This window comes from Protomyctophum bolini (genome assembly GCF_963924005.1).
Source record: "Protomyctophum bolini genome assembly, chromosome: 11".
NCBI lineage: Eukaryota > Metazoa > Chordata > Actinopteri > Myctophiformes > Myctophidae > Protomyctophum > Protomyctophum bolini.
In genome coordinates, this window is record NC_137872.1 from 39,068,469 (window position 1) to 39,091,584 (window position 23,116).

General features: G+C 42.2%; 5 protein-coding genes across 5 annotated transcripts in view; 4 read left to right on the top strand and 1 right to left on the bottom strand.

Moving 5' to 3' along the window:
* Positions 1–8,992, top strand: part of LOC308324082 (histone H1-like) — a gene marked incomplete at both ends in the record, with an annotated part of 48,649 nt that extends 39,657 nt beyond the window's left edge. Inside the window, one exon of the mRNA XM_080775996.1 lies at positions 8,876–8,992. Coding sequence (XP_080632122.1) covers positions 8,876–8,992 — 117 coding nt within the window. The remainder of the gene's footprint in view (positions 1–8,875) is intronic.
* LOC308324373 (5-hydroxytryptamine receptor 3A-like) lies at positions 1,294–6,085 on the top strand (the record flags this gene model as incomplete). Its single annotated transcript, XM_080776417.1, has 7 exons — positions 1,294–1,333; positions 1,424–1,606; positions 2,332–2,492; positions 3,350–3,560; positions 4,315–4,491; positions 5,148–5,233; positions 5,852–6,085. 7 exons carry the CDS (start codon positions 1,294–1,296, stop codon positions 6,083–6,085), a joined length of 1,092 nt encoding a protein of 363 aa, XP_080632543.1.
* Positions 8,993–9,868: 876 nt separating the features above from the next.
* LOC308324087 (histone H3.2) lies at positions 9,869–10,279 on the top strand (the record flags this gene model as incomplete). The annotated part of the gene is made up of 1 exon (XM_080776002.1): positions 9,869–10,279. The coding sequence occupies one exon, from the start codon at positions 9,869–9,871 to the stop codon at positions 10,277–10,279; it is 411 nt and encodes a 136-aa protein (XP_080632128.1).
* Positions 10,280–20,271: 9,992 nt separating this feature from the next.
* On the top strand, positions 20,272–20,732 carry LOC308324091 (histone H2B 1/2-like; the record flags this gene model as incomplete). The annotated part of the gene is made up of 1 exon (XM_080776006.1): positions 20,272–20,732. The coding sequence occupies one exon, from the start codon at positions 20,272–20,274 to the stop codon at positions 20,647–20,649; it is 378 nt and encodes a 125-aa protein (XP_080632132.1). The 3' UTR covers positions 20,650–20,732.
* Positions 20,733–21,349: 617 nt separating this feature from the next.
* On the bottom strand, positions 21,350–21,733 carry LOC308323464 (histone H2A-like; the record flags this gene model as incomplete). The annotated part of the gene is made up of 1 exon (XM_080775193.1): positions 21,350–21,733. One exon carries the CDS (start codon positions 21,731–21,733, stop codon positions 21,350–21,352), a length of 384 nt encoding a protein of 127 aa, XP_080631319.1.
* Positions 21,734–23,116: the final 1,383 nt, after the last annotated feature.

Sequence of the window (23,116 nt, forward strand, 5' to 3'; positions counted from 1 at the left end):
GAAAACACGGATCGCATCGGTATAGGCCTCGTTGGGCATCCACAGAGCCTTGGCTCGATTAGTTTCACTTCCAGCAAAACAACAAGACCACCCCTTCTTCACTCATGTTGCAAATTCGGCTGGCACACCTGCTATACCTATGCATCTACAGCCCCCTGGAGTCCAAGGAGTTTAAACTAGAGGTTCTCAAAGGGGGGGTCCGGGGCGGGGACCACCATTGTTCCTTGAGGGAGAGGATCAGTTGGACCATAATGTTATACTTCAGCCATTCGAAAATATGGACAATCTATAAGCTCACATCACATGTTGGGATACTTTTGAAAAAAAAAAAATCTTTGAAAATCTGAAGAATATGTGAATCATTTTGTAAACCTAAATCTACCCTTAAGGGGGTCATTTGCACACAGTCTATTCAGTCGGGGTCTGTGGCCATACAAAAAACCGTATACATTTGGGGGTCCTTGACCTTGACATGAACATGTTGGAGAAGCCCTGCCTCCTCCTCGTCTCTTCACTGTAACCCGATCAGAGCAGCTGGGATGTGGATCTGCGTGGGACGTTTGTCCGTTTCAGCCATGCACCTGTCTCACATTAGCACATCAAAAACGAGGCTTAATACGTTTTCTCCAGGCCACCAGAGGTGGAAGAAGTACTCTGCTTTTATTAAGTAAAAGTAGCAATACTCCTGTATTCAAACTATTGCTTGAGTAAAATAAAAATAATTATGAGTAATTGAGTATAAAATAGGGCTTACGTGGTGATGTTTTCAATATATATCATATGCATTATCATATATCATATCATATCATATCATATCATATCATATCATATCATATCATATCATATCATATCATATCATATCATATCAATCTAAATCAAATTGGGTTTTCTAATAATTGTAGGGGAGTAAAATGTGCAAACTCTGCCACATAGTGTAGTAGAAGGATCGAGCATAGCATTGAGAATATGAAAACATCCATGTAAAATTAAGTATCGAAAAACCTCAAAATTGTACTTAAAAGTAAATGTACTTAGCTACTCCCCTCCCCTCCCCCCCTCCAGTGTAAACTCAATCAAGAGGCTCAGTTGTGGAAGGTCTGGTGATACTGACCACAGTTTGGATATATATATAGACACAAGTCTCTCAAGGTCTTTCTCAGCGCATACGAGAGACAGGAGAGGAGAGACACGGGTACACATCACCTATCGCTCTGACTGCACACAACAACATACAGTGCCGTACCATATACCGTGCCATATACGTGCACACAGGCCTATACTGCAGGCGCAGCTATGATGCACGTCGTCTTGCTTTTCCTGCTCGTGGTCACAGGTAAGGTGTGTGTGTGTGTGTGTGTGTGTGTGTGGTGACTGTGAGATTAACATACATAAAGGATCATGTAAACATATATGTTCCCTCCAGACACAGCCTCCTGTCAGAAGGTGTGCAGTTACCAGCAGGTTCTGGAGCATCTGAACTTCACCAGACTCAACGAGTTGTACACGTCGACGCGGCCCGTGTTGGACCACACACATCTGACCGTGGTCAACCTGGACATCTTCCTCTATGCCATTCTGGCCGTGGTAAGATTTCAAGCATGTGTCTGTGGGTGTGTGTGTGTGTGTGTGTGTGTGTGTGTGTGTGTGTGTGTGTACTTGTATTGCTACTTGTGAGAGCCAAATGTCCGCACAAGTAGTACAATTAGAGATATAGACATTGTGAGGCCAGGAGATGATTCTCCGTTCATTTTCCTCATAGACAGAAAGTATTTATTTAAAGACGTTTACGCCGCGGACAAAGACAACTCTTGTTGTGACAAATCATGACAACAAAGTTTTTTTTTGGGCCGAACAAATAATTAGAAAGAAGAAAAAACGGCAGGTTGCAACACTTCTTTTGTTGTTTTTCTCCTTTGTAATTATTTGTTTGGTCCAAAATATTGTGTTTGTTGTCATGAGTTGTCACGACTCAAGTTTGCTTGGTCCGCGGCGTAACCGTCTTTAAATAAATACCTTTTGAAATGTCTATGGGAAAAATACATTGGGAATCATTTCCTGGGACTGGCTTCGTCATGAAAGGGGGTGGGACTGCGACGCTCTAAAATAAAAATGGCACATACCGTTTTGAAAAAAGATATTATGGCATATTTGTAGAGTGTAGAGCTCGCCCTCCGAGCCCCCTCGAGTAAAGGAATCCCATGAGTCCCTGCGGACCCTGGGTTGAAAACCACCACCAGTAGCAGTAGGATATGGTTGTGTACTGTAAGTGTGACATATGTGACTCCCTCTTTGCCTCCATGCTCTTTGTCTGTCTGTCGCAACGGCCCTCAGTTGACGAGATGCGTCTCGTCCCGTTCTCCAACTCGTCCCGGGCCACCCAGTTCTCTCGCCAGGTGATGCAGCGCCAGGGGGAGTGGGACTTCCTCCAGCTGTCCGTGACCAGTGACACGCTGACCTACGACAGAGGAGTCATGGAACGCATAATATACACTGTATGTACATAGTGTACAGTACTATACTGTACATTTGCATAAATATGACACACTGAGCTGAGGAGACATAGGAACCTGTAGTCTAGAAACTCACCATTTCAGGATCCGTCTTATATAGCCTGTAGAACTTAGCCTCAACCACCTTACAGGCTTATGCAAAGGCTAAACTAATGTAATTTAGATAGCATTTATGTAGACGTAGCACTCTAGTATAGTGTAGTAAACTATACTATAGTATACTCATATCTTTACTGTACTGAGTTTCCACTGATGTGACTGTGGTTATTGTCTTGCTTTTGATTAATGATCACTAATTTGTATGTATTTGATGTACCACCCTGTGTTGTTCTTGCTTACTGTAAATCGCTCTGGATTAAGAGCATGTGCTATTATGAATTGATAGGAACTCCTCATACACTGTATGTTATTGTGTACTATATGTTATAGTGGTCCCACAACATGTGGGACCACTGGTGGGCTGTGAGGGTATTGCAAGTGACTCCCCAAATAATTGACACAACATTACAATTTTGATAATAATATACCATTACTATTTAATAAAGGAAAACATTTATCTGCTGTTCCGCTGAGCTAATGCAAAATGCAGTATGACCAGTACTAAAAAATAAATAATATGCAACAGTATAAACCTTGGTCTTAATTGTTATGCATAATTAGAAACATTTACACAACCTTATAAGTGCATATTTCATGCATTATAAAGCATTATTGACCTAACCTTTAATAAAATGTTATCCACCGACTTTAAAGTAGCCTATTTAGAGTAAAATGTGCGTGCGTGTGTGCATTTTCTATAGCGTCACCTCTCGTTAACCCTCTGTGCCCCATGCATGCAGATCACCATGAAGAGAAGACCCCTGCTCCACGTCATCAACTTCCTGCTGCCCATACTGTTCTTCCTGTGCCTGGACCTGTCCTCCTTCCTGATCTCTGACCACCGCGGAGAGAAGCTGGGCTTCAAGGTCACCGTGCTGCTGGCCATCTCTGTGCTGCTGCTGATCCTCAACGACATCCTGCCCTCCATGTCCAACAGGACTCCTCTCATTGGTACAGTCCTCCATGTCCAATAGAACTCCTCTCATTGGTAGAGTCCTCCATGTCCAATAGAACTCCTCTCATTGGTACAGTCCTCCATGTCCAACAGGACTCCTCTCATTGGTACAGTAATAATGTCCTCCATGTCCAACAGAACTCCTCTCATTGGTACAGTAATAATGTCCTCCATGTCCAATAGAACTCCTCTCATTGGTACAGTAATAATGTCCTCCGTGTCCAACAGAACTCCTCTCATTGGTACAGTAATAATGTCCTCCATGTCCAACAGAACTCCTCTCATTGGTACAGTACTTCCATAATGTCCTCCATGAGGCCCAACAGAACGGTCGTTGTTATTATCCAAGATGATGTCCCTAAAAAGGTGGAAACAATCTGAAATTGCGTCTGCAAATATTTCACCATCTGTTTGGATGTACAGTATACTGTTGAAAAATAAGAAAAAGGCTGCACACTCGTAGCCACGATGCTATACGTGTATTATACAGAAACCAACGTTTTGACCGGTGAGGTCTTCTTCATTCCCTGAAGAAGAGTGTGCAGCCTTTTTTTCTTATTTTTCATTGTTCAGTGCCTTAGGTCTTCAGCACCTCCTCAATTTTGCTGTGCGCCCTTCTCCTAGTTGGTTGTATATACTGTACTATTGCCCCAAACAACAACATTCGTGGTATTTAATTAATCTCGTTAACTTCATAGTGAGTAGTGACCTATTGTATCATGAATGATCTAAGTGTTTTCATCTTCACAGCCACCTACTGCATCGTGATTTTTGCTCTAATGCTGCTGAGTCTGTTGGAGACGGTTCTGGTGACGTATCTGATGGAGAAGGACACTGTCCCCATGCAGGAGACGGGGACAGACGAGGACCACAGCCTGAAGGTGGACAAGAAACAGGACAAGGCCACCGTCCTCAGCTGTGACAGAGGTTGTGCAGGAGGATCATACCTGGAAAATATTATTATTATTAATATATTATTATTAATTAATTATTATCAATTATACAATTCATACAAACTTACACCATACTAAACTAAAGTTTAGTATAGAAACCACAGACAATGACAAACTAGCACTGACTGAGGCAAAACCAGGCACCAATATGGGAACCCATAAGCAAAATAAAGGAGAAACAGCACCCTCTGCTGTTTGTTTCATTTTAATTTGCCTCATTAGAATGTGTATAGCAAGCTTAGATAACAAGATGTTGCCCATTTTGCCCGCCATCGGCCTTCCACTTCCTGTGGTGTTCCTGTGTTTTCATTCCCACTATCAACAATGTATACACATTTTGATTGGCCCTGCTGGCAGATTCGGTATGACAGCTCAGAATCTGTGACTAGTATAGAGCGACAACTAGTCACAACTTGACAGTTGGTGTCCCCTGGTGGATAAACTGGGAGAAACACAGGTAAGCTGGTAAAGTGACAAGGGCATGCACAGAAGACAATGTGAAGTGTGTGGAATGGCTCGCAATGCACAGCAGCTTAACAGTTGCTGTCTGTAAACCTGTGCCGACAGGACCAAATTATAATATGAAACAAATTGTTTAGCTTTCATCCATGTGCCAACGTGTCATTGTAGATGGAAGAAGAGGAGTGCTTCCTGCGTACTGTGATGTGACTGGTGCAGGTGACAGGACATGTGAGCTGCTTCCCATCACTGCACAGGTTAGCCTACAACTGAATACCTAACTTCCTACTTCCTTATCCAACTCTTCTACTTATAGTCCTGATCTATGCATTGACCACAGGATTGCATAATGCCAGGGGCAGCTTGCCTTAACACCACTGCAAGCATAGTAATATGCCTGTGCTGTACGTTGTAGGCACCTATTTTTGTTTTCTGTTTTATAACCATTACCGTTATAAAACAGAAATCTCTTTGGTGTTTTATAACCATTGCTGTTTCCATCTATGACATGGGGTTATATAGTTAGTATTACATTGTTATCGAAGTATCCTCCATACGTGTCTGACATAACGAACCAAACCACTTGAAAAATATTTGAGAAATCAGTGAGTTATGATGATTGTAATAGTGGAGAGACATTTCCATCCCATACAGTATTGTTACTACTGTGAGGTTTAGAAATAGGTGCATTATGAGCATAGCAACCTATTGTACGCCTACTGTTCATAATATAGTTAGACATTAAGGTGGCACAGAGAATCTCAGTGGATTGTAGGAATGTCAGGTTCAACCACATGGTTCCACAAAGGGTACATTTCACAGGTATAATATTGCACAAGGTCCATAGATGAACTCAAATCTCTCTCTATGTCCAGGTTAGTGACATCACCCATCAGGGAGGAGAGTCCCAGGTGTTACAGCAGCAGATCCTGGACCAGCTGAGAGAGCTGGAGAACACAGTGTCTCACTTCCTCAGGAGGAAAGATGGCGGCTGGCAGAATCCCGGCTACTGGACCCGCGTCGCCGCCAAGATCAACGCAGCTTACTTTGTGTTCTACTGTGTCACCGTGGCGGCCTTTCTCATACTCATGTACATAGAATGGAGCTGAGGACGTGTAAGGGGAGTGGGTGTGGTGTGTGGACCCACCTGGAGGTGTTGCTGTGTTATTGTTAACATTTACTAGTTGCATATCGTCACTGTCGGGCAGAAACCCGGTTTGTAAAGTACATGGTCTTACTATAGTATCACACAAAAGTATAGCAAACATAGCTACTCCAGACTGTAACCGTGACGCTTGTCCTCATTATTTTACGCCAACCTCACGCTGTCCACTGTCAGAGTGGTTCTAGCATTCTTGTATTTGTTTTACTATAACTAAAAAACATTGCATGGATGCACCTGAGACGTATCCTCATCCTCAGTGATGTATCCTGAGGTCAACTGGGTTTCGGTTCCGCTTGCTGCTTGCATGGCCCTCCCAAAGGCCTCGCCAAGGGTTGTTGGGCTTTCTCCTCACGGAGGACACAGGCTGGGGCGCTAACCCATACTGCTCACCCGGGTGCCGTCTACATTCCGGCTGTCACCCGTCTCTCCGATGGTCACCAGACTATACCTGGTTGTCACATAGTCTATTCCTATGAGTCACTATAAATAGTCCACAAGGTTGAGAATAAGGTTAGAAATAAGTTTAAGGTTAGCCATATATTTTTACTCAGGTTAGGTTATGAATAGGGTTAGGTAATAAGTAATAAGGTTAAATAAGGTTTAACTGTTTAAGCATAGTTTACTTAGGTTAAGGAATATCAGGCTAAGGAATATCAGGCCGAGCGGTTCCGCCGGCTGTATGCCCGGCCCGGGGTGACTGTGTTTTGAGGTGAGCTTGCTTGCTTGTTTGTGTTGTTGGTCACATGTGCATATATTAAAGGTGTTGAATGTTTTGAAAATAGCTGATTATGATGTATGTTTATAGTTAGCAATTTTATTCTATAATATGAATATCCATTTAAACACACTGAGAACCACTGATCTAAAGCGATGTCTTCACTGTTGTTATAAACATAACTACAGATCTATTGTATAACTATTGTGCTGATTCTGAATGTAGAGTAAACATAGGCTACTGATGTCACCTGTGTCAATAGATTCAAAGCTACTTCGGCTTGTACAACCTTGCTTATAACATATTTGTAGAGATGCAGAACAAGCTTTGTCACTCAAGCTATAGCCCCAGTATGTTCCCTCAGCACTACGCTCTAAGCTCCGGAGATACCAAATGAGCGTAGGGAGAGGCTCAGAGGGCACATATGGGGCTACACTCAAGCATGGATGATCTATTGTCCTGCTAAAATAGTGTCTCACTGTCTTTATTTCTGCATAATGTTCTCCGGCCTGCCTGGTCTATTGTCTCACTAGGGTCTAGGGATATATGATAATAAACATTTAGGGTAAGTCTATATTTCAATTCAAATTAATAGCTCTATTCCACACTCCACTTTTTCTTGAGGGAAAATAAAAAAAGAACCAGTGGAATGTAAGACATTTTAGAAGCGGCAAACAAAGTGTCATCATTCAATTTGTTTACTCTCCTATTGTGTATGTAAAAATAATAATAATAATAATAATAATACATATATATAGTTATAACTGTAGGCATATAAGTTGCCTGCAAATGTGTGGTGTTTCATCTATTTTACATTTTATTGACCTATCACCTATGTCATGTTTTGTGATACATATAATCACAAAAGTATTGCATACATTTAAATTATACATTTGAGTGCGAAATTACCTGAAACATGTCAGATTTCTCATCACAAAACAAGAGCTTAGCAGGGTAAGATAAAGTGCCAACAGCTGTGTTTGCAGACACTGGAAAGTTGTACATTAAAAACAAAAATCTTCACCACAAATGACTAGTTTTACTTTTATTTCAAACCCAGACATCTCTGCTTGCTCTTCAGCAAATATGGAACAGGGTATCATATGTTTAAACTATTTTAAAAGACAAATGACAGAGGAAAGTTGACAAACAACTGTACATGTAAGGGTGTACAAGTGAGGTTTTAGACGTCCCTAAATAAAATACATGACTCCTCAACGCTCCACATTATTTGATTATGAAGCTAAACTCGTCTGCTATCTGATCGAGTTTTTTGTATGACTTTAATCCATTTCTTTGTATGTATTTTATTTAGTTTTAGTTGTAGAGAAAACACAACTGTCTCAGTATTCTGCAGCACAGAGTACTGACCTAGTGGGTTGAGTCTACATCGTTCTCACATATCCTTTAAGTTCCACCCCCTCCTCCTCTTACAACATTATCTACTCAGAGTTTAGTTCAGTGCATCTGAAACTCGGACCTCAAGTCTACAGCATGGCAGAAGTCGCCCCAGCTCCCGCCGCCGCCCCGGCTAAAGCCGCCAAGAAGAAGGCAGCACCCCGACCCAAGAAGACCGGCCCCAGCGTCGCTGAGCTTGTCGTCAAGGCCGTGTCCGCCTCCAAGGAACGCAAAGGTGTCTCCCTGGCTGCGGTCAAGAAAGCTCTGGTTGCCGGCGGCTACGATGTCGAGAAGAACAAGGCCCGCGTCAAGGTCGCCGTAAAGAGCCTGGTCGCTAAAGGCACCCTGGTTCAGACCAAAGGTGCCGGAGCATCTGGCTCTTTCAAGATGAACAAGGAAGCACCGAAGGCAAAGACACCCGCGAAGAAAGCAGTCAAACCCAAGAAGCCGGCAGCCAAAAAACCCGCCGCGGCAAAGAAATCCCCGAAGAAGGCAGTGGCCAAGAAACCCTTAGCCGAGAAGAAATCTCCAAAGAAGGCAAAGAAGCCTGTAGCTGCAAAGAAGCCTACCGCTGCAAAGAAGCCTGCCGCAAAGAAACCAGTAGCCAAGAGTCCCAAGAAGGCCACAAAGAGTCCCAAGAAGGTGAAGAAGCCCGCCGCCGCCAAGAAAGCCCCAGCAAAGAAGGTAGCAAAGCCCAAGGCGGCGAAACCCAAGAAGTCAGCCGCCAAGAAGAAGTAAACATACACACAACAGCCTGTTTTACCCCACAAAGGCTCTTTTAAGAGCCACCCACAACTTCATTTAAAGAAAGTTCCTTTATTTAATATAGTTGCCATGTAAATATGTTTAGAGAAACAGAACCGTCGACAAAATAATGTGATTACTTATGCCCCATGTTTATTTATTTATATTAGACATGCTTCAACACCATCCAGCCGAAATAAATAATTCAGCCGTTCTATTCTATTTGGTATTATGTACCGAATGAAGTGAAGAATAATCTTATAAATAAAAGCTTACAGAGTCAGGGCGGCATCAGTGCTCTGTTGCTGGTTTGTTACTGGGCGTGTTTATTAAATATTTTTATAAAGAAATCAGCTGTTGCTTAACAGTCTATTTCATACGGGACTCTAGTATCTCAGACAATATGAATTCATTGTAACCTACAATTGAGCGCATACATCCTAAAACCAATCAAGCCAGTAACCAATAACCATGATAAGGGGGAACAGTGCAGCAACAACATGAGTAATGTGTGGCCTAGTCCAAATTGAACGAGAGAAGGCAATGTTTTAAACACAATTTGTGTATGTATACAAATCCGGGAAAAACGTTAAAAAATACTGTTTAAATATTACAATTATTTCAATATGTTAATATGTTCAACTTTGTAAAAGTCTATGTGCGGCTGTACGCCCCACCAATCATAGAAAATGACGAGAGCGCGGGCTCAGTGTGTATGAAATACCCACCAATCACTACTATTGACGCAAACGGCTCCTCCCAAAGAAGGAGGTTTCTGACCAAAGAACAATCGGAGATGGTCAGAGCCGATGACATAAAAGGCTGCAGCTTGTGCTCATTTCTTTATTTCAAGTACAACTTTACAGAGACATGGCAAGAACTAAGCAGACCGCTCGTAAGTCCACCGGAGGCAAAGCGCCCAGGAAGCAGCTCGCCACCAAGGCAGCTCGCAAGAGCGCGCCGGCAACCGGTGGAGTGAAGAAGCCTCACCGTTACCGTCCCGGTACAGTGGCACTGAGGGAGATCCGTCGTTATCAGAAATCCACCGAGCTGCTGATCCGCAAGCTGCCCTTCCAGCGTCTGGTGAGGGAGATCGCACAGGACTTCAAGACCGACCTGCGCTTCCAGAGCTCCGCCGTCATGGCTCTCCAGGAGTCAGCCGAGGCTTATCTCGTCGGTCTGTTTGAGGACACCAACCTGTGCGCCATCCACGCCAAGAGGGTGACCATCATGCCCAAAGACATCCAGCTGGCCCGTCGTATCCGTGGAGAACGTGCTTAAACTATCTGTCACTGCCACAACCCCAAAACGGCTCTTTTAAGAGCCACCAAATGTGTTATTTTAAGATTATTTTTTCCTTAATACACTAGTCCTGCACGTTCAACTAACTAAAAGCCAGAATCTACTCATTATTCAATTCTATCTACTCAATTGCAACATGAACTAATGTTTGTCCGAAATATCCACGCATAGTTGGATGTATAATGCCTTTCGTTTAGCAGACATTTATTTTGCACGAGCTGAAATTTAAATCGTGCCTTTATATTGTATAGTTTAATTTAAGTAGTTATCCTACTTTTAATAATCAAATATACCAGTAAGACGCGCGAACGCAGCTGAGACCCTGCAGATCATGTCTTGTCTGTCTGTGTGTCTGTCCCGCTGTTACTGTATATGTGGACCTGGCCCCTTTTGTGCCCATATATGGAGCTGAGTGGACCTGGCCCCTTTTGTGCCCATATATGGAGCTGAGTGATTGCTGATGCAACACACTCCATATTTGGATAGCGGGACAGACACACGGACAGACAGACAGACACACAGACAGACAGACAGACAGACACACACACAGACAGACATGATCTGCTAGGTCTCATAGTAAGTGCTCACTGAATTAGCAATAATACAACTAACTCAAGTTAAATGTGATCAACATGCAAATTATTTAAATTACTTAGACATTCAGCTCCACCTTGTGGTGGAGAGGTGTCATTGTTCCATTGTGTTGAATGAGACTCTTGTACAAAGCAGGTGTAGAGAGTTTTGGTGTAAATCTAATCTACATAATAATATATAGCCTAACTATACATTTATCCGTTGTGGTCCTTTTGGGCGAAAGGGGAATAAAACAGAATACCATTTGTATTTTTCCCTGACCCTGTTCCTTTTGGAGAAGGGGGCAGGAAACAAAGATAACAAGAAACAAAAACACGAAAAACCCAACCAATACAAACTAGATTTTGTCTTATTTTTAACCTATTCTAATCTAAACGGTGGATATATTTAAAATATTAGGTCATGTTTATCAGCCAACCATCTTTTTAATGTGCATTTAAAGTTTTCGAAGGAACTGATCAGCTTGAGGCTGGAAGGCAAGTCATTCCACTGTAGTGCTGCAGAATATAGGAAAGATGATTTTCCCATATTCCTGTAAAAATGGCAGGGATTAAAATCAGTAGGGCTACCTCTGGTGTAGTGCTGTACAAAGCAAGTGTAGAGTTTTGGTGTAAATTTAATCTACATAACTATCAGTGGCTTCTCAAAGTGGAGGTGGGGGATGAGCATGTTTCTAGTATTTGTGGGGGTATTCAAAGTGTGCTAAATGTATTGTCTAACTATAACGCACATGTGCCACAGACAAATCCTCAGTGTCAATGCTAACATAACTGGGTCTGGTACACAAGGTTGGTGCGTGGCGTTTCAAAGACCTTTCTTGCAATAGTGTGCCAGGTTTTATCTTGTAGTCCAAAAGCTGAAAGGCTTCTTTTGTTTAAAGTGGGACATTTGGTATATAGTATTTTTTTTTATTGGCCTACAATATTGTACAATATGCAATATGCCGGCATTGAGCTTTTTTGGCATTTTTTTAGCAAAAAAATGCTGCTATTTGTACCAAAATGACCACAAAAGCCTGTATAGCATGTATAGCATAACGATGCAATGTATATCTCTGTTTGCAAAATGCTGTACCCCCTCCAAATGTATACTTTTCCCATTTTGATTCGATTTTGACACTTGCTTTGGCAATGTAAACACATGCCAATAAAGCTCATTTGAAATCAATTTCATTGTGTCGTTATTATAGACTAGATTATAGACTATTCAAACTCTAGACGGACCTGGCCCAAAATTATTAGTGCAGTCGAGCCCAGCAGCCTGCAAAAACTCAACAGGACCGAAAATGAAGGACCGGCCCTGGGCCCTCATCAAACCCTGTACACTCAAGAGAATGTCCCCGCTACCACCCTTTAGATCTCCATATACTGTATGTGGAGCTGACCTGTTCTGACATTCCATAATGTTGATCTGACCTCATCAAACCCTGTACACTCAAGACATGTTCCTTATATGGCCACTACAGAATTCATTCCATGTTGATCCGACCGTCCATGTCAAAGCACCAGCGCTCTCCCAGCAGTCTGCCATCAACAAGGCGAATGCGTGCACGCAACCTCGCCCTTTAGCTTCTCGCCCTCATGCGTCTTACTGGTTTTATTTAGAGCTCAATGATGAGTTAATCATGAAATGTTTTGCAGCATGATGTGTCATGCATCATGAACTATCTAGGCCTACCTAGATGTGTGTTTTCTCCATAATCAAATATACAGGATTGTAGATTTAAAAACGCTTAGTTTTCTGATCACAGTGAGTCATTTGTCCAAAATGAATCAAGTTTTCCCAACAAATGGCATTCTGTCATTGGAATTTGAGATCAACTCCACCATCATGCTTTCCTTGAACAGGAGTGTGTTTACTGCGGTCAGAAAATGTATTGACAATTCTGCTGCTGGCCTATTTATGCTGATGTTCTCCCAAACTGTTCACCCCTGACACTTATTTTATTAGTTATGGATTCTTGCAAATATCCTCATCCCTAATGAATATTGACAATTTGTGAATCCACTTTTGCTATTGCCTTGGTCGTGGTTTTTGGTTCAATGTTTTTTTCAAAATAACATTTATATTGAGTAATGCCATTTAAAATGTAATAGTAAAAAAAGATGATCATCAGAATTATCTCATTGTGCAATTTTTCAATTGCCTAGTTACATAAATTAGCAAGACATGAAGTCATGAAATGTAGAAATAAATATGACCCAGTGCAAATGTTCGGAAGGGTAGTGATAATACATCACATACATATTAATACATTATTATTATGATATAGAAGAATAGAGCAGAGCAAGGCAGATTTTGTCACTGAAAAAAAAAAAAAATACAAACGCGATAAAGCTACAGTAGTTTTATGTGTGTGTGTGTGTGTGTGTGTGTGCGCGCGCGCGTGTGTGTTGTGGGGGGCGGAGTTAGTAACGCCCACAGCTCGCTCTGCATGTCCTCCCTTACGTCCTCAGAACACAGATAAAGAGGCAGGCTCTGAGCTCTCAAATCACTCAGTTTTCTAACTGCAACTACAGCTGAACTCAAAATGTCAGGGCGAGGAAAAGGAGGAAATTAATTGTATTTAAATTTAGCTACTATACCACTCAAAATGGCAGGTTAAGATCCCTAGTAGCTATGCCCTAGCTATGGCTTCTTCGTTTGCCTCCCAGTTCTCCAATAACTGGGCAAGGCTAAAATACACGGGTGAGGCCGAGCTCCCGACAAGGGATTTTGTCGGCAAAGAGCTTTTGTTCAAATCGAACCTAGTATGTGCAAAGGACATTTACTCTTTTATTGCCTTGCCAAACCGACGTGAGTTCGAACTTTGTTTCTACCAGGAGTCGACACTCCGTCGCTTCCTGGAGCAATATGAGTCTGACAAACTGCAGGATACATGGACGGGCTGGTCCATTGAATCCTCTGTTAATATAGGGACAGTGAACGTTGTAGTCAAGTTCTGGACCGGCCGGGTCTCAGATCATGATGTGGAGCTGTACCTAAAACGGTACTGTTCAATAAAAGAGCAGCCATACAAACCACTCGACCAGTTTGGGATCTGGTATGGAGTACGCAAGTATAAGGTTGAACTCAAGCACGATGAAAAAAAGCAACGTATGTCACTGCCAAGCTCTATTTCCCTGGGCCCATACAACGGGCGGATTTACTATCCTGGACAGCAGACGCGGTGTTTTGTGTGCAACAGCACGGAGCACCAGGTCCGAGAGTGCACACAGGTGAAGTGCTGGAGATGTGGGACCTTGGGCCACAAAGCCAAAGAGTGTACGAACGACGCTGAATGCAGCCTGTGTGGAGAGAGGGGACACTCCTTTTTCCAGTGCCCTCAGTCCTACAGCAACAAGGCACGTGCAGAGAGGAAAGAGAGAGCCGAGGAACAGCAGAACCGCTTCGTCGGTCTACAGGGGCGCACCAGACCGCCGCCACCTGCTAACGCCAGCACCCCACTGTCGGCTGACAGTGGGCAGAGCCGTACCATGCTGACGGAGCCTGCACTACTGGTGATCCCGGGAGACGAGGTACCGGGGGAGGAGGCAGGCTCAGTCAGTGACGAGGAGGCGATCCAGGCGATCCAGCGACGGGTGACTGACGAGATGGCAGCGGGTGTGACCGTGACTAGCAGAGGAAGAGGAAGAGGACGTGGGAATGGCAGTTTCGCCGTGGCCAACATCATGAGAGCAGCTGCTGAAGGAGTCAGAGTGGCTACTGCGGAGAGACAACAGCGTCTCTGCCTCCCGGAGACAGCAGCAGCGGAGGAGACGGAGGAGGCTGTCAGACAACTGGAGAGGGCTGTCAACGAGCTGCTTCCGGCCTGGTCTGATTCCTCAGGCGTGGGAGATGAGGGGGGGACCGGCGAGCAACAGCAGGAGGAGCGAGGCGATGAATCTGAGTACGACTCGGCAAGCGACGAGTTGAGTAGCGGCAACTCGAGAAGCAGCGAGATGACGTTCAGTGGAGGGGGGCTCATTCTCGCGGCTACAGCTGAGGAAGAAACTCCGAGAGCTACACAACATGTGAGTGTCAAACAGAAGCGACTCACGTCGCCTCTGGCGAATGAGGACAAAAAATACAAAAGAAAATGAATGCCTCTATCTAACTTAATATCATAATGTCTACACTTTCTATCGTCACTTGTAACGTGAGAGGTATCAAGTCGATGGAAAATAGAAATGTTAAAATGGACATATTGCACAACACTACGTATGATATTATATGCGCACAAGAACTGCGACTAACTACTCAGGAGGACATTGCAGATGTGACGCTAAAATGGGAAAAGGGCACTTCAATTATCTCTTTTGGCACAGATAAGGCTGATGGCATAGGCGTATTTTTTAAGAATAAAGCTGAAGTTATAAGGGCAAGAGAAATTATTCCAGGAAGAATTTTATTAGTGGATTGTTTTTATCAAAACTTAAAAATTAGAATTATAAATGTATATACTCCTCCGGATGCAGCAAGGAAAGTACGAATGTTTAAAAAGTTATATGAGTTATTAACAGTTGGTTATTTTACTATACTATGTGGAGATTTTAATGCTTATACTGATGATAATGACAGGATTTCGTCTCAACCTTTGAATGCCCGGGTTCGCAATAGAGAAGGTATAGCCCTTAAAGAAATGAGCGAATTGTGTGGTGTGAGAGATGTGTTTAGGATATTGCATCCAACTGAGGTCGGCTATACTCGCTTTGACAGAAATGTCAAGACAAGAATAGACCGCATATATATAAATGATGATATTAGCCCTATATACTATAAGACACGTGTCTTGGTCAATTCAGATCATCTAGCAGTAGTAGTCCTCTTGAGGTTTGGCAAGACCGAAAAGAAGGGTTTTTGGAAACTAAATGTGAACTGTTTAAATAATAATGACGTGCTTACAGAGTTAAAAAAAGAAGTGGTTATTGCCAAAAGCTTAAACGTCTTAACTAACTCATATGTTGACTTATGGGAAACCACTAAAGATAGGCTAAGATACTACTTTAAATACAAATGTAAAATATTGAATCAAGAGCTAAACGAAATATATAGTACATTGATGGCTGATTATATAAATCTAAAAACTAAGGGAAATAAAAATGATGAGGATAATGATAAACTAACTGAAATGGAATCTGAGTTGGCCAAATTAAATGATGTCTCCCAGGGCCTCCGCCTACAGGCAGGCATGGGTGACACAAATGCGTCCAGCAATGCACTTTGTCTTATAAATATGCATAAAAAGAAACTCCAAAGTAAACATGTCAGCGCGATTTTAAATGAAAATGGTGATATGGTAGAGGATGAGAGGATGAAAAGAGAAACTGTTAGGAATCTCTGTGAAAAGATGTACCAGAAAACTATGATTGATGAATATAAATTGCATGCCTTCCTTGATTCAGTTGATTTGAGGGAGGTTGGCCGTAACTCTACGGGTGGGGAAATCACCAATCAGGAGGTGAGGGACGCAATTGTCCAGTTGAGTAAGGGTAAATCCCCAGGCCCCGATGGCCTGCCTAATGAGTTATATCTCTCCTGCGCAAACGAATTGGTGCACATGCTAACCTCTGTATATAATGATGGGATCAAGGAGGGCAAAATGCATTCATCCTTCTACCATGGTGTTATATCGCTTATATATAAAAAAGGGTCATCATATAATTTAGATAATTGGAGACATGTTACATTAATGAATGTTGATTATAAAATACTTGCAAAAATAATAGTTAATAGATTAAATACAGATTTAGAAAAACTTGTTGAAAAGGAACAGACATGTGCTATTAAGGGAAGGTTGATGTGGGATAACTTGGGTATTTTAAGAGATATAACAAGTGGGTATACAAATGAGGGTTTCTTTATTATAAACTTGGATCAAAAAAAGGCTTTTGATTTTATATCCAGAGAGTATTTGTGGGAGGTCTTAAAAGTATACGGTTTTCACCATGATTTTATTAACCTGATCAAATTGTTGTATGCCCAGTCCACAGTTCAGGTAAATGTAAATGGAGTTTTAACTGAGACCTTTGAGATTAAGAGGGGTGTGAAACAAGGGTGCCCTTTGTCCGCGGCTCTTTATATTTTGGCTATAAATCCATTATTACATAAAATCAAGAATGATAAAAGACTCACGGGTATAAAAACTAGTGGTGGAGAGAGAGTCGTTGTTTTGGCCTACGCTGACGATATCACCATCATAATTAAAAATAAGAATGAACTAGACATTATACATGAGCACTTAGCACTCTATGAAGAGATCTCAGGTTCCAGATTAAACCATGATAAAACTGAAGGTGTCTGGTTCGGGAGGAGTGAGGCAAAGCCTAAATTAAATATAAATGACACAGAAACTATGACAGTTCTGGGGGTAAAGTTTAGCAATAATGGCAGTTATGAAAAGAACTGGGATAATAAAGATAAAGAAATAAAGGAGGACTTAGAAAAATGGGAAAACAAATCATGCTGTTATAGAACAAAGATTATAATTATTAAGACATACGTATTGGCAAAACTGTTATTTTTGGCAACTATATTTCCTCCCAAGGACCAGACACTGAAATATATAAATAAAACATTAGTTAATTTCATATGGGGAACCACTAGGGAAGTCACAAAGAGGGACTTATTATATAAAAGTAGAAATAATGGAGGCCTTGGGGCTGTGGATTTGGGACTTAAATTAAAAATTTCGTTTTGTAAAAATGTAGCAGCTGGTTTTAAAAGGAGGGCTATGTGGATAGGGGAGGCACTGAGTTGGACAAAAAAGAAGGGCCGGGCAAGAAGCTCTTTTCCTTATTTTAAAATCATGTATGGGGATTTGGTATATAATTCTGCACATTTAAATATTGACTGGACTGAGATGAATAGTAAATGTATATATGATAAAATATGTGATGATTTATATGGTGGCATTTTCCCCTACAAATACCTCAACAATATTCAGAAGCAGATATGCATAAAAAATAATAGTAGTAAAAATATCTCTGAAAAAAAGAGAGACGTAATGTGGCTGGTCTCTGTGAGGAGACTAGCTGTAAGAGCTGTCGTAAAATGGAGCTGCTTTGTGAAAACCGTGAAATGCCCAATTTTAAACTGTGGTGCGGATGAAACAATTGAACACCTGTTAGTGGACTGCCAAAGGGCCAGCTTGGTATGGGGGAAAATGCCACAAATTGCTTTTAAAATTAAGATAAATTATAATGCTGTCATGTACGGAGTTTTCGAGGAAAGGATGTCTGCCCTAGAGCAAGATTTTTATTGGACTGTGGTTTGCACTGTAGTAAACAAACTGTGGGCAACCAGGTGTGCCATGGTGATTCACCAGGAGGCCATCTCGGGGGAGGTGGTCTTCAAACAGATACAAACGGAGCTAAGGAGACAAAGAACTCTTGACGCAAAAAGGAAGAAACTGACACCATGGCACCTATTGACATTGTAAAAAAAAACAAAAAAAAAACAAAAAAAAAAACACACACTTGTATTGAAATGCATTGATTGATTTATTTATTTATTGATGTAACTTATGTATATATGTAATTCTGCATGAATTGTACCTGAATAATTTCTCAATAAAGTATATATAAAAAGCGAAAAGGAGGAAAAGGTCTTGGAAAAGGAGGCGCTAAGCGTCATCGCAAGGTCCTTCGTGATAACATCCAGGGAATCACCAAGCCCGCTATCCGCCGTCTGGCTCGCCGTGGCGGAGTGAAGCGTATCTCCGGTCTGATCTACGAGGAGACCCGCGGTGTCCTCAAGGTGTTCCTTGAGAACGTGATCCGTGACGCCGTAACCTACACTGAGCACGCCAAGAGAAAGACCGTGACCGCCATGGATGTTGTCTATGCTCTGAAAAGACAGGGACGCACCCTGTACGGATTCGGAGGTTAATAATGCTGACTTGATCTACCAACAACCCAAAGGCTCTTTTAAGAGCCGCCCACACCTTCTTTAAAGAGTATTACCCAATGTTATACTCCATTGAGCTACCGTTAACTTGTTAGTGTATTTAATACGGTTCAATCATGTGGTAGTGCAGTATCCAGTGGTGAGACACTTGGTTGTGGAGCCTCAACCATAAAAGATTGGTTGAACAACGACTTTAGCATAAGATTAAAAGTTGAAACTCTGTAAGGCCTTTAATGAAGGAGATCGCGTGCTGTTAAACAACACGCACAATGGGTGCCCCTGGAGGGGTAACGAATAGTTGGGATAGAAAACATAATAGCAGATCTACAAGCGGACAGTGCAACACATTGAAGCAGATTTATGCCTACAGGGCATTAAGAACAGACAGGGTGGAGGGGAACAAGTACAGAGCCAACTCAGTTCAACCGTCCAAATATAGAGGTTAAGAAGACAGTAGCCTCTGACTGAATGTAATAGTTGGAGCCACAAACTGGCAATCAAATGTTCAAGTTTATTGGGAAACATCATTGCATAAGTTCATAACTATGAATTTGGATGTTTCTTACAAGAGGACCGCTCTGTATATTAAAAATCACACCTGCATGCTCTTATCATCTAACTCATGTTGCTATGTGACAAAACAAACATTACATTATCTTTATTCTTTTAAAACAAACATTGCACTAAAAACAAACATTAATTATCCCTTCATTGTCAATACATGGCGGTTTTAAAACAAACATTATAGGATGGGATTCAAACAACTATATAAAACAACACAACAGTTTCTATTACATCTGGCAAAGCTTGTACTCTCTGGATGAATGAAATTTGCCATAAAGAACATGTTAATTAATGTAGTAGTTAATCCGGTTCCTGGTTTCAGCAGGCCGGTTTCTGTCAGGTGGGACCTGATGCCTGGACATGATACACACTCAGTTTATCATTATCTTACTTTGCAATATTCAGAATACAGTGTTTCCCTGCATAGTAGTGATGATAACCATCATCTTTAATCAACCATCATCTTTCAGGCTAGGACTTACATAAGAACACACCATGCTGCCTGAGCTCTCTATTTTGGCTAATTAACATATTATTATATTAATACTAACGCCGGGAATATTGTCATCGTCTCAATGAATGCAGATATAGATATACCTTTATAATGGGGAAATGTGGGTGTCATAGCAGCAACAGCAGTCATAAAGGAGGATCAATGCAAAATCAAAACAAAACACATTATGATAAAAAGGGGCTTTAAATTATACATTTACCATACATATTAATAATGTATAAAAGGGACAAGGGGACAATAGAGCACACGAGCGGGAAAACATAATACAGATAACGCTCTATGGTAGGATCAGCCAATCAAATTCTAGTAGTCACACGCTTCATTTGCATTGGCTCTGTATAAATAGTCGTACGAGAGCGTCCTCTTACAAATTCTTCACTGCAACTGAACTGTTCTGTCGAATACAAGCACAATGCCTGAAGTTGCAAAGCCAGCGCCCAAGAAGGGCTCCAAGAAGGGCGCCGTCACCAAGACTGCCACGAAGGGCGGCAAGAAGCGCAGAAAGGGAAGGAAGGAGAGCTACGCCATCTACATATACAAGGTCCTGAAGCAGGTCCACCCCGACACCGGTGTCTCTTCCAAGGCCATGGGCATCATGAACTCCTTCGTCAACGACATCTTTGAGCGCATCGCCGGTGAAGCCTCCAAACTGGCTAACTACAACAAGCGCCGCACCATCTCATCCAGGGAGATTCAGACCGCCGTTCGCCTGCTGCTCCCCGGTGAGCTGGCCAAGCACGCCGTGTCTGAAGGCACCAAGGCTGTGACCAAGTACACCAGCTCCAAGTAAACTCTTCTGTCTGCTCTAAACACAACGGTCCTTTTAAGGACCACCCATATTTTCCAAGAAAGGGTTTATCCAAATGCTATAAGCAAATGGCCATTTCAGAGCCTGTAGTTTAAACGCAAATGGCCTTTACAGACTGTCTGCTAATCCAGTTAGTCCAGGTCAGTCAGACGCTGATCTGAATAACAATGCTAACACTATATATGTAACTTGTTAATGAAGTACTGTGCATTAATTAATAAGCAACAAAATGATTGCTGTAAATGGTGTTCAACATTATGAACTTTAAAAAGCTTGTCATAATGTAGATTTCATATTCGCTCCACTACACTAGCAATCATGTAAAAATGCATGGCAAATTGATCAGAGTTAAATACGTATTATACACTGCATCATCATATGTAGTTACTTGGAAGTAAAACCGATACGGTATCAAATTAGCAATATGTAAATGTCATATATACATATCAATTGATGCAAGTAAAATGAATCAATGCAATAGACTAGCGTGTGAGCATGTCTAGTTTGCAATCCCAAAGCCTGTGTAGATAAGGTTTGAAAACTAGGCTTATATAATATAATGTATTCATATTGCTCAATAGATCACGAAAGTATTGCTTATATAAATAGAAGTGACTCTTTATGTAGAAACAGTGGGTGGCTCTTAAAAGAGCCTTTTTGGAGTTTGTAACTTGAAGGAGAATTATTTCTTAGCGGCTTTCTCGGTCTTCTTGGGCAGCAGAACAGCCTGGATGTTGGGCAGCACACCGCCCTGAGCGATGGTCACTCCGCCCAGCAGTTTGTTGAGCTCCTCGTCGTTGCGGACGGCCAGCTGGAGGTGGCGGGGGATGATACGACTCTTCTTGTTGTCGCGGGCAGCGTTTCCAGCCAACTCCAGGATCTCAGCGGTCAGATACTCGAGGACAGCCGCCAGATAGACCGGGGCGCCGGCACCGACTCTCTGGGCATAGTTGCCTTTACGCAGCAGCCTGTGAACACGACCCACGGGGAACTGGAGCCCGGCACGGGACGAGCGGGTCTTAGCCTTCTGCCTGACTTTTCCTCCGGTTTTTCCTCGGCCACTCATTTTGATGTAGATTTAGTTTTGGAGTTGAATTTCGAAGAGATGTGCTAGACAAGAGGCGCGCGAGATCTTTTATACCTTCAACAACACAGACTGTCACAAAGAATACTACTTTCTTTATGTGCGGGTGTGCGCCCCACCAATCATAGAAACGGACGAGAGCGCGGGCTGAGTGTGTATGAGCTTCCAACCAATCAGTAGGCTAGTAGTGGCATGAAGTGCGCCCATAGAAAAGAAGGAGGTTCCTGACCAGAGACGGCGTCTCAGAGCCAATGAGATTTAAAAAAAAAGCAGCCGTTTGCGCCCTTTTTGCTACAAGACAATAAATCAATCAAAGATCATGAATGAGAAGCTTCTTATTATAAACTCTAAACTGACTGTCTTTGACTTTGTCTTGTAAGTAAGCATAGCTAGTATACACCATATTATGTGGTAGTAATAATTTGTAGGAAATAATATTACATTTAGCCTACATTTCACATGGATTCCAGACAGTACCTATATTCAAGTTCAATGCACATTTTAGTTCTAGTCCACAATCAACACTTATTTGCAGCAAAGCAACGACGAAGTTTAACCACATTAAATATGCTCTGAATATATAATATGAATTAGATGTTAATTATCTTGTTCTTCTTTCTTATCGTGTCCACAATACAGTTAGTTACAATACACGCTAGATGTGGTTAAGCCACAGCTGAACACATTGCTGTCCCTTTTCGTTAAACTCTGCCAAGTCCGTTGCTGTGCAGGGATGTTCCAGCAGGGGGCATGTGAGGAGGTGTTGCATGGTCTGCGGCTCAGTGCCACAGTCACACACAGTGTCCTCGTCATCAGAAAAACCCCATTTTACGAGAGTGGCTTTATCTTGTTAAGATCCCTACTTATTTATACACTTGTATATATTGTGTATTGTACATGCATCCCTGTGTTATTTTGTCAAGTAGAAATGCTTATTTATTTGCCCCAAACATTGCTTGATTGGTATACGTGTGAATGAGGCCTTACGGCCTATTCATAGTCTGGATTTTCGGTGGTGAGGTGACCATCGCTTCGGTGGTGAGCTGACCACCGGAGCTGAAATAACGTTGAGCGGTGGTGAGTAAAAACCGAGAGAAGGGCTGGAGCGGTGGCGGTGGTTTGCTCTTTACCGTGGCTCGTGACGTCATGTGTTAGTTCGGCGGTCACCACCGAAAATCCAGACTATGTATGAGCTTTTACTCAACTGGACAATTGTATCTCTCACCTCTTGTTTGGTGATTGCCCCACCCGTAGAGTTATGGCCAACCTCCCTCAAATCAACTGAATCAAGGAAAGCATGCAATTTATATTCATCAATCGTAGTTTTCTAGTACATTCTTTCACAAAGATCTCTAACAGTTTCGT